Consider the following 12,304-nt stretch of genomic DNA (forward strand, 5'->3'; position numbering starts at 1 on the left):
TCTCCGTGACTCTCCAGTGGGGTGAATAATTCAGCTGCAGACCTCTGTGCTCAAACATATGCATATCCAGTACCCTTGAAAAACTGGTAGAGATCCAGAAGCATAAAGGCATTGTGAAGGCAACTTGTACTGAAATTGTGCTTGTACAACCAAGAACAGACTATAGCTCTTGCTTTGTGACAATTGAGAGAGGAGTTACTCTCTGAAGGAGTTAAGCTTCCCTGCTAGTCCAGCTGCTTGTAGAGGCTGGATGACATTACTTACAGAGCCAAGACTCAGATCTGCTTGCATTGCTGTCACTGTTAGGAATCTAGAAGTCAGCCTTCACTATGATAACTACGTACATAAATAGGGCAAAACCCAGTATAGTTGAGATACCAAATGTAAACATACTGGTCCTTGCCAGGATTCCTCTACAAAAGTGAGAGGTGACACTGATTTTTGCACCCAGAACTTGTCAAGGACATGACAGTGTGTCAGATCAGTCACTGATGTGCAAAGAGGGCTGTTTCTGGATGTGACTGAGGTTTTAGTCTCTTCTCTCCTGAGGCACCTCAGCTTCTCTGGAGAGATGTATCACCATCTGGTCCTCCCTGTCTCCTGGTCCATCTCTGAGTGCTGACCCATCCCTCCAGCATTTGCAAGTACTGCTGATGGTCTGTGGCAGCAGGCAGTGCTCTGTCCCAACCCATGCCCAGAGGACCTCAGCTTTTCCTTTTCTGCAACTGTTCATCCTCTTCTCTAGTCCTGGCTCGAATCTCTCCGTAAGCAGCTCATGAGAGGCACCTGAAACCCCCAACAGAAAACTCAGAAGAGGGTTTCTGTGTTCTCATGAGGGAGCTTGTGTTCCTACATGACGTCAGTCTGTGAAAGCACCCTCCTGGAGCAGACCAAAGCGCTGCCAGCCCAGTTCCCTGCCTGTGAGAAGGCACATCCAGAATCTGAGGGAAAGGGCGTATAAACACTGCAAGTGTGCAGTGATGTTTCTCTCCATGGGTCTAAGCTCAGCTTCACTCTGTGATTCTCTCAACTTCCACAAAAATCTGCGACAACACATTCAGTTTAGTTACGTGTCATATGAAAATGTACTTCCACTTACTCTTTTTAAACTTGCAGTCTGCTCTGTTCATCTTTCCATTCTTGTTCTTGCTCTTCACTCACCTCCTCCTCCTCCTCAATCTCCTCTCTCTCCAAATTGGTGGGTCAGTATCAATTTGGTGTCTCCTTGTGTGGAAGCTGTATCCTTTGGGTATAGAGAAGTGGGAACTGGCTGTAGTTTCCAAGATGAAGGCCCGCCATGGATTAATGGAGTGGCATGGTAACGTTTGCAGTTTCATTCTCTGTGCCTCTGCTGATGTTTGATTGTTTTCACACTGTTGAGCGTTGAACTGTTATTTGCAGGAAATAACCATAAGGACTCCAAGATCTCTTCCCACAGTGGCAATAGCTAATTCTGAACCCATCATTGTTTGTATCTATAGCTAGGGTTGTTTTTCTGTGTGCATTACTTTGCATCTATCAACACTGAATTTCTTCTGCCATATCATTGCCAGTCACTTAGAATGATGGCATACTTCTGCAGTTTACCACCAGGTTTTATTTTCAGTACTTGAATTTACTTTGTGTTATGACTAACTCTGTCAGCTCACTAATCATTTGCTCTTTCAGTAGTTTTTGAATATGGTAGGCAGATCAAACTCCATCAGTAGTTTTCCACCCCCAGTTTCCTGTGTCTTAACAGGTTGGTAGCCTGTGACACCTTCCCTCTTACCTGCACTAATACTGGTAACTGAAAAGTAAATAGCTGAGTCTGATGAAAATTCAAGCATGGAGATAGAGTGGCCCTGTGGAGGCAACCCCTCCAGTGTCCAGGGTGATGCCTGAAGCCAGTGGGGTGAGCTGCCTGCTAGCGCTCACCTTTCTAGCAACTGCAAAAGGAGATTATGGTGACAAGCTCAGAGTTGGGTATCCCTGTATTAGCTATCTAAAATGGGTCGGACATTTTAGATTCCTGCTTTTCTCTAACTCTGTGTGTTAATTCATGGTTATTAGAGCCCCTGCCAGTTTGCCTAGTGCAGAGTGAGGAGTAATTCAACACTTCCATATCTGAGTTTCTTTGGGGTGGATACCATCTGGTCCTAGTAAATTGTTATTATTAGTTTATAAATTTTTCTGAAAAACTCTTCATCTGCTGTTTCAGTTTAAGAGTCTTTACAATAATTAAGGAATTGGAGCATCTGTCATCTGAGGAGAGGCTGAGAGCACTGGGATTATTTAACCTCAAAAAGCAATGGCTCAGAGGGGTTTATCAGTGTGTTTAAATACCTCATGGCAGGCGGAGAACAGAAGATGGAGCCAGACTTTTTGTAGTGATGTCCAGTGAATGAGCAAGAGACAGTGGCCACAAACCACAGATTTTCCTTAAACATTTTTATTTTTTTATTTTATTTTATTTTATTTTATTTTATTTTATTTTATTTTATTTTATTTTATTTTATTTTATTTTATTTTATTTTATTTTATTTTATTTTATTTTATTTTATTTTATTTTATTTTAATTTTTTACTATGAGGGTGGTTGAACACTGGCACAGGTTGTCCAGACAGGTTGTGGAGGCTTCAGCATTGGAGATATCCAAAAACCCAAATGGACACACTTAACAACCTGCTCTAGCTGTCCATGCTTTGAGCAGAAGGTTTAGATAGATGACCTCGAGAGGTGTCTCCAGTCTTAGCATTTGAGTGATACCACCATGTTAACACAGGCTGTAACAGTGAGACCCTTCTCAAGCTCTGCAGTGAATATTCCTGCAAACGTGAGCTGTTTTGTAGTGCCCTTGCCTTTCTGGGGCACTCCCTGTACATCTTGATCATCTTTTAGTTTTATAGGCTTTCTGCTAGGTTTCTGGAAAAGGCTTTATTATTAGTTTTGATGATTTTCAGAATACAGCTTCTTAAAACATCTTTTGGCCTTACCATGACTGGATTTTGTGCTGTTTTCTGTTTTTCTCGTTTAGACACTATTTCCGCTTTCTGAGCAATGTCATTTTACCTTAATAGTCTCCTTTACTCTGATATTTAACCACAAGAGATCCTTTCTGGTCCTTTTTATAGGTGATGTATATTTATTCTAAGCCTCTAACATGTTTCATTTATGTAATTTCCTTGCCACCTCCAAGCAGTTTATCTTTTTGGTGGCTGCTTTTAATTTAAGTTTAGAAAGTTCCTTGTCCTGTTTTTGGATGGGATAAATCACCTTCCAGAGTGTCTGTAACACAGTCAGCTTGGATTACATATCTAACTTTAAAATAAGGGTAGTTTTAGCCCACAAATCCCTGCTGTGTGTGATGTGCCCCATTCCTAATATTAAAAAAAAATAAAAGCTGTTTTCTTGCCTGGAAACTACAAAACTGTATAGGACTCTAGCTGAAAAACTAAGGCTTGTCTTCATTCATGTCATCACTTCTGCATAATAGTGCTTAATTTTCTGGAAGATATGTCTAATTAGTTGCATGTATAAATAAATATTTATGTTAAAGGTCCTCGTAAATCCACCTGCTTGACTTTTTTTCCCAGTAACTGATATTGAAGGTCCTCACTGTTAAAAGTGAACAAACATTTTCATTTGTGCTTGGCAGATCTGGGGAAACAACTCTACTTCATCAGCCATATATTTCTGTAGTAAGAAGGAGAGTATTGTCGCCAAGAACCCAAACAACCCAACAGTGGCTTGCTTCATTGCTGATGTTTTATTTTGAATTTAAAACTGTACTTGATGTAACTGGATATTTGGGGCTGTGAATTGCACACAGACACTACCGGGACAGGTACCAAATTCTAGAGCATAGCCTGGGTGGGTTCCGTTCATTGGTGTGATGGACTCGGTGCCTACTCAGTGCCGGCGAGACTGATGAAACCTCATCCCCTTTGTCCCTGACAGAACATCCACCTGGTGGCCAAGTGGCTGAGTTCTCTGGAGAAGAAGCTGGAGCAGCACAGTGAGGGCAGCCACCAGGATTTCCGTGTCTTCATTAGTGCAGAGCCAGCACCCTCCTCTGACAGCCACATCATTCCCCAGGGCATTCTGGAGAACTCCATCAAAATCACCAATGAGGCACCAACCGGGATGCATGCGAACCTGCACAAAGCCCTCGACAACTTCAACCAGGTAGGAGAGCAGCAGGGCTCATGCCGGCAACTGGGCAGCGGTTCTGCTGGGAGCTGCTGGAGCCCCAGGTAGAGTGTGATATTTGTGGGCATTGCTGCTCCCAGGCAGCAAATGTGTGAGTCCCTTTGCATCGTGTCATCTCTGGATCCAACAACCCCCTCCTCTCTTCTCCAGGAGCTGAGCACAGATCTCTTTCCAAGCACTGATTTTCCCAAGAGAGGACTCAATCCCAAATGGCCTTTTTCTTGCAGCAGGTCACAGGATACCAGACTTCTGTCTGGTTTAATAATTTTCTCACCAATGAACTGATTATTTTGTTACAGAATCAAACTTATGAATCCATCATTTGGGAGACTTTTGTCATGTTTCAACTTGATATATGTGTCTGTGTCCCTCCTTTTTGGGCTGATGAGTGACATATTGCATCTAACACCCAACAACATGGAGAGGCAAGCCAGTTAAACCTTGCCTTTCTGCCCTTCTGTTTAACCAGGGTTAGAGGTTCAGAACTGCTGATACAGTCATATCCCACATCACTCTTCAGAACAGCTCAAGGGGACTTGGTGGTGTGTGCCCAATGGCCATTCGGCTCAAAACCTTGCTGACATTGGAACTGTTCCAAATTAGAGCTGAAATCTCCCTGCAGGGAAGACTTGGGTAAAGTAGGCCATCATGAGAACTGCTGGCCCACAGGAAAAATAGCTGATAGTTTGTTGCTTGTTGCTTTTATTTCGTAGTGACCATGTACGCACACTCCTGTTACACCAGGCACCATCCCCACTCTTTGCTGTTGGAACTGCAAATGAGTCTCTTGTACAGGGAACACAAAAGCAAAGCATGTGGAAATGATGGGAAGTATTCTTTTCTTAGTGCCACAGAGGGTATGGATCAATGTTAGAGTCCTTGTAACACAGTGATTTGTGGCCTCACTCAGCAGCTCTGGGCTCTGCAGGGCAGGGGGATGCCAAGAGCCAGCAGCTCCCCAGGGAACAGCCTGTGTGCTGAGGCATGCTGGAGCCTGGTGTAGACTGTTGGAGGCAGCCATGCTTCTGCTGACCCCATTTTCCGCATGACAGAAAAGGCTAAGGGCTAACTGCTCACCTTTATGATGATACCTTTCCCAGAGACACAGACCACTGTGTTCTGCTGCCCTGAATGCTCATCACCTTCATTCACACATCACCGTTACTTTGGCATGCCGAGCTCTCACAGCAAGACCATGACTGTGAAACCTAGAGCCACCAGAATGTTCTGAAGGTGTTTCCATCCCTCGGACATCCTCGGATCACTAGTGCTGAAGTTACTATGGCCTCTCCATTCTGCCAATGACTGTGCTGGGAACACGCAGGGCAAACATTGCAGGATTCCTGTCTTTTCTTTCCATACAGACTTTTGTCATTTGGGACCAGACAAGAGCAACCCCAGCCTGTTGTGGACCTCAAGCACTGGTCCATGAGGCAGAGAAATGGGGGCAGCTCACAATTATTTTTTGCACTTAGATGTTGGTACAGAGGGAATCTCAGGTGCAGGAGATAACATTGCTAAACAGGTGATCTGGAGAAGGACCACATGAGGATTAATGCACGTAGTCAGGGAAGATTATTCCATTTTTATCTACTGTCATTCATTATCTTGAACACCATGAAATGTCCTGGAGAGCAAGGGAGGGAAGAACCTTCACTCCAAGTAACATTTTCATCCCGCTTCTGCTCATTTCAATCAGATAGTAATTAGCATTTTCTAAATTGCAGAGTATTATAAAATGTCTCTTATCAGAAATTCTGGAGCGAGTGGGTGGGGCCCCTTTACACCTCATTTCTCTGCTTTATACAGAATGGGTGTTCAAATTTAGCTTTCAGCTCAAGGCTGCAAAGAAAGCCCATTATTCTGTGTGAGGAATATTCTTCTGCTTTATAGCTGAAGAAAAATACACAACTAAATAGAGAGGCCAAATGAGACTGAGCTGGATTCTTACTCAGTGTTCATTCAGGCAAGCCCCCCTTGAAGTCCAGAGATATTTTCTAACATGAGAAAGGTGCTCAGCACATATTTGAACCAGTTCTTTATCAGGTTGTTGAAAATGAAGGAAGCTTAGAATGCTGTCTAATCAAGGCGAAAAGGGTTTGGGATGTTCTTGATCACCTTACACAGCTAGTAAATGTCTTGCACATTTTAGAGTAATGGATTCTTCCTTTTCAGCATGGACCCTGAGCTCTGTTATGGTCCCCAGCTGATTAGAAGTCTAACATTGTATTTTTTTAAGATAAAGACAATGAAGGGAAGTCACATGGACACCCTTTGTAGTCTTTGTCACATAACAGAGTGGACTTATAGGGGCTGTATCGGGGAAGGAGGATGGAGGGGCTGGTATAACTACTCCCTCCTTACTTACCCACTTGCTCAGCTGTGCAGGTCAGAGCTGTTGTGCCCTGGATATGCTATTCCCAGGGAGTGTTTGCAGAGACGTGAGTGATGGTGCAGGCAAGCCCTTCCCAACATGTTCATCTCTGAGGTCCGGGGAAATCTGTACTGTTGGCCGTGGGAATCCCATCAGGTTCCTGCTATGGGGCAGGGGATCTGCTGATCAGCCACACTGCTCTTGCCAATGCAGAGCAAGGGCCAGAGCTGTGCATGCTTCTGCCTGGCTTCAGGCACAGAAAAGGGGTTCAGCTTCCTTCGTTAGAGCTGAACTTCAGCCTCATGTCGTTCAGACAGCTCCAGCCCTTTATCCCTTTCACTGTTCTGCTTTCGTGTAACATTGATGCTCACGCTGCTTCCCCTTGGTGCCTGCCTGCTGAGGCGTCACTCTCCGCATAAAATCACAGAATCACCTAGGTTGGAAAGGACCTTGAAGATCCTCTAGTCCAACTGTTAACCTAACACTGACAGTTCCCAACTACACCATGTCCTTAAGCACTAAATTGACCCAAATCTTCAACCCCTCCAGGGATGGGGACTCCACCACCTCCCTGGGCAGCCCATTCCAACGCCCAACAGCCCCTTCTGCAAAGAAATCCTTCCTGACATCTAGTCTAAACTTTCCCTGACGCAACTTGGGGCCATTCCCTCTTTGCACCTTTCAGAGATCTTTGGAGTTGGGTTCTCTTTGTTCATTTTCACTGATTAAATGACTCAGGTTCCTGCCCCTCCACCTCCAGTATCATGATTCTGCCAATTCATTTGTGTCACCTGCAAGTTGGGAAAGGAAGCACCCATTGCTTTGCTGGCTTTAAAAGGCTGCATTAGATTTTATTTATTTATTTTTTTTAAACAAGTGTTTGATCTCACCTGCTTGGGTTTTTATCAGTTTCTCACATCCCTGCTTTGGTGTGCTGCACAAGGACGTTCTGACAGCAAATATGCTTCTGCAGCACATGGCTGGGCTGGCTTTGTGCAGAGGGTCACAGCATCAGGAGCACAGCCTTTCTGAGGTAGCTGCCTGCTGCTTCAGCCCTGCAGTTCAAAGGAATGCTGCCCCAAGGAAACCTTTTGTACTCAGGGGCAAGATGGTCTTTAGTTCTTCCAGCAATAGCCCTCTTTGGGAGGAGCCTTGCTTAGGGCTGCGGCCCCAGTCCCTCTGCTGGCATGCTTGCCCTGTGTGGTGCCTCTGTCCGTCTCTCTGGTGGGGGATGCGGGGCACGTGCAGGTGATGGGGCATTGGGCAGGTGCATGTGTCCTTCCATTCTCGGCTGCCAGTATGTGTTCCTGTACAAAGCCACTTTGAGTCAGAAAAGTAAATATTAATTCAATAAATATGCATCAGAACTTAGAAAATTAGTGAATGTGTGTATTATGCAGAAATGAAGTGATGGGGCAAATCCACCCCTGCGCAAAGTCTGGTGTATTCGGGAGGCCCTGAGTTGCTGAGACTGAAGGCAGTGTGGACTTACATGACTTTGCCTTTCTACCTCTATTGCAGGACACCCTGGAGATGTGCACCCGGGAGAATGAGTTCAAGAGCATCCTCTTTGCCCTCTGCTATTTCCATGCCGTGGTGGCAGAAAGGCGCAAGTTTGGCCCCCAAGGCTGGAACCGTTCCTACCCCTTTAACACTGGAGACCTCACTATCTCTGTGAATGTGCTGTATAACTACCTAGAGGCCAGCCCAAAGGTGCGTGAACCAAAGGTGGGCTGGTTGGTGGCTTTTTTTGGTGGCCAGTGATGGACTGGCTTGTCTAGAAACTCCTGGGAAGTCTCCTTAAATGCCATTTCTTTGCTGTCTTTGGTTTGCTAACTTCACAGTCTGGTATACCTTTCTGGTGAGATGGGAAGCTTCAGTGCCACTCCCATCTGTAGCAGCTTGCAGATCATAGCAAATAGTGCCTGTGGTCCTAATTAATTGAAAATATATAGTGGTCTTCCTTTGGTTTAACAGAGTTTAGAATAAATTTGCATTTCAGTGGGAAACTGCACAAAATCTATGCTGTGATCCAGTTTTCCTTGGGCAGGATTTAACTACTGCCTAATGTTTGTTTACACAGAAAACTGAAATAGTGCAGTGGAAGCACTCACTGTGCAGATCAGTGCTTAGTGGTGTAGCCTGGAGCTCAGTGACACAGCTGGTGGAGCTCTGGCTGGCTGAACTTGTTCATGCCCTCCTGGTTCATTCTTCAGGTCCCTTATGATGATTTATGCTACCTCTTTGGTGAGATTATGTACGGAGGTCACATTACAGATGACTGGGACAGGCGGCTTTGCAAAACCTATTTGGAAGAATTTATTAAGCCAGAAATGATGGAGGGAGAACTCCTCCTTGCTCCAGGATTCCCCCTCCCAGGGAACATGGACTATAATGGCTATCATCAGGTAAGCTCTGTGTAAGAAAACATTCTAGCATTATTTATACACATAAATGTAATGTCTTCCATAACTGCCCTATAATCTGTTTTAGAAGGCAGTGAATAGGACTCCAGTGTTTCAGCACACCTCCTGTTACTTCCCATTATGTTGTTTCTGTACATGTTTCAGCATTCCCTTGGATGTACAAAGTCTAATAGTAATTTGCTACATCATCATGGGCTCCTTCTGTTCGTGCATGAATAGATCAACCATATTGGTTCTTGAGACTTGAGTGGGGCTCCTGGAAAATTACATCCACATACTGTTTGCTAAAATGGCCCTTTCAATCTCCTTTTATCATCAGTTTTGATGAGAAACTGAAGGGTCTTGTTGATCTACTTACTGATTTCATCTCTTCTTTGTACACAAATGTAGTAGCAGAGATAGGCATATTAGACTGTTTTTGTTCATAAAACTTAACTACTGGAAGCTGAATTCCCACAAGAGATTTTAGGATATTGATGCTCAAATGTACAGTGGGTAATTGCTAGAGAAGGTCCAGGCCTGAGATATGTAGCCAAGCCAAACTTTAGCAATTACTAAATTTTCACAGCAGGAGTAGAAGCAGTTCTGTAAACAATTGTAGACTTATTTCTCCCATCAGTTCACTGGTGTTTCAGCCACAGGCAGAGCCATATCAGCCTGGGCTTACTTACTTGGATGGCTGATAATTCCAGAGCAGTGAACTTTGCGGGCAAAGTGCCCTGGACTCTGTATCTAACCTGAACCTGAATTTCTCTCTACAGTACATAGACGATACCTTGCCTCCAGAGTCTCCTTATCTGTATGGCCTCCACCCCAATGCTGAGATTGGCTTCCTTACCCAGACCTCAGAGAAGCTCTTCCACATCGTGCTGGAGATGCAGCCCCGGGACACCAGCATGGGCGAAGGAGGAGTGGTGACTAGGGAAGAAACGGTGAGAGTGGTAGAGGAAGGAGCTGTTGAATTTTGGTACCTGTCTCATTCATAAGTAGTCTTGTCTAGCTCAGGTTTGTCTCACGACATTATAATGCATTCTGCCTTTGCTGGGTAGAGACCGAGCGTATAAAATCACTAGCCTCATATTATGCAAAACATCACCATGGTGGGTTGCAATTGGAGTATTGTCAGTAATAGAACAGTTGCTTTTAATTACCCCCTGAACTGCAGTGCCTTCATTATCATCTTGTGAAGATGTTGCAAATAAACCTTCTGTGGCCTCTACTGCCTCTGAGCCATGGGTCCCTGTGCACCGTGCTGTGACTGGCATACCAACGGGCACCCTGAGCACACTGCCAGCGTGCAGCCCACCTGTTACTGTTGCCACCAGGTCCCACCCAGCTCCTAAGCTCCCAGGGGCCTTGTAATTTTTTATTTCCAGCCGAACTCTTTCACTACACCTATGTACCAGAATGATCTCAACTCTTCATCTTGAAACTCACAGCTCATTAAAATCTGGTCCAAGCATTTGTAACAGGATCTGAAACCAGGCAACACTTGATCAGTTTTTTATTTCTGCAGTCTTAAGGTCCCAGCAATGTGTTTCAAGCTTTACAAATTAATGAATGACTAATAAAACGCTTATATGAAGTCTGTTGTTTCACACATGCTTCCTTTGGCTTGGTGTGGAGCTGGCGAACTTACTGCCTTCACTTAAGGGACTCTTAGGAGTGCTCATCATGTCCAGTTTTCAATTCTTACTGGAACTGGAGGTGAGGGAAATAATCCAGTGGTAGCAAAGCTGAAGGAGATGCTCAAAGATAGCAAATGTGACTACCTTTTCTCCCCTCTTAGTCCTTTTGCTATTTGCTATTATTACAATTAAACTCCTTGGCCAGAGAAACAAAATTATCAGCGAGTGACCTATCAGTAGTATAATAGGGCATGGCTACCCTGCAAACTCCTGGTGACAGTCAAGAAGACTGTCACAGGAGCACAGAAGTCCTCATGGCTTTCATGATCTCTCTGAGAAGAAAAGCTGCCTGAAAGCAACCTGAGTGTGGCCCCACTGCGCTGCATTGTGCCTGGGGGGATGATCCCATGGCTAAGTTTCTTCTGGAGATGATGTCTCTCATTATCTGAGCTATATCTGACACTGACTGTATCCCTTGGTCTTTGTATCACTTGGTCCTTGAATGAGAGTGAGTTAAGAGTTGTGCCTCCATTTGAGGATTTCCAGCCCCTGGTTTGGCTGAGGTGGTTTTAGGAAGCTTGCAGGTAAACTGCCAGCCTATCATTTTCCTGTGGTTCTCACAAGTCCAGTTATTTCCACAGGTTTCTGAGGCCCCATTACAGAAAATGAGATGTAATTGTTGTGAAAAACTGAAGGCAAAAGAGATTTGCAAGGGAAGTTCAAATTAGAGGATATTTCTATACTGCGTCTGGGGTGCAGCTGAAGAGCTTTTCCAGCTGAGGTTTAGCTTTAGCCACCTAGCTGGTAGCAATAACAACCTACACATCATCACCTATTCATAATGCCCAATGCAAGTGTGGAGGGTTTGGAAGAGCAGCAATGGGATGAAATTGGAGTACAGAGCCCAAAATATGAGTGTCAGTGGGCATGACAATAATTACCCCTGGCTGCCTCTGCTACTGGCTGGCAGCTGTCACTGGTACCCATACACCAAGTTTTGCACATCAGATCACAGAATTGTAACTGTGCATTATACATCCCTGAAAGATCCCCAGGAAGCAGAAGTCTCAGTCAGGTTCCAGCACAGAAGAAAAGCAAAGCATTGTGTGAGAGACTTCTATACCTAGCATAAACCTGATACAGCTGATCCCATGAAGATTAAGGGCTTCATGCTTTATTGTTAACCAGAAAGGTTTATCTCTGTTTAATTTATTTTTTAGACACTAGAAACATCCTGTTGCACCAGAGCTTTCTCTGTTTAGTATTTAGAGATATAAAGCAGTGTTTCCAAATCAAGCTGTGATGGTGACCAGAAAATAATTTTGTTTCATTATGCTTTTCTTCTATGGCTCTATTACTTCAGAATGCCAAATTCAGCTTAAAATTCAATTTCATATAATCACCTCTCTCTATCAATATACCACAAAAACCCATCTCATAAGCTCATTGTCCTGAGGCTCAACTGAGGCTATAGCTCTGTCCGTCTTCTTGCCTTGAATTTGACCTTAGGAGAAGTAAGAATACAGGCTTGAGACCCAAGAAGAAAGGAGACTGCTACATGTCATAGTGACATTTTTTAAACCATCATTTTGAAAGCTTCTCATCTGACATTAATTTTGTAAGCATTTGAATTTTAATAGGATGGGGCAAGCTCTTTGAAAGGTGTCATGCCCAGTGCCGCTGAC

The 12,304-nt window shown here is 44.3% G+C and overlaps 1 protein-coding gene across 1 annotated transcript in view; it reads left to right on the forward strand.

Annotated features, from left to right (window-relative positions):
* Positions 1-12,304, forward strand: part of DNAH9 (dynein axonemal heavy chain 9) — a 206,644-nt gene that overhangs the window by 179,219 nt on the left and 15,121 nt on the right. The window contains exons 63-66 of the mRNA XM_026861253.1: positions 3,940-4,167; positions 8,087-8,278; positions 8,782-8,973; positions 9,753-9,923. Coding sequence (XP_026717054.1) covers positions 3,940-4,167; positions 8,087-8,278; positions 8,782-8,973; positions 9,753-9,923 — 783 coding nt within the window. The remainder of the gene's footprint in view (positions 1-3,939; positions 4,168-8,086; positions 8,279-8,781; positions 8,974-9,752; positions 9,924-12,304) is intronic.

Source organism: Athene cunicularia (assembly GCF_003259725.1).
Source record: "Athene cunicularia isolate RWA chromosome 18 unlocalized genomic scaffold, athCun1 chr18_part1, whole genome shotgun sequence".
Lineage (NCBI taxonomy): Eukaryota > Metazoa > Chordata > Aves > Strigiformes > Strigidae > Athene > Athene cunicularia.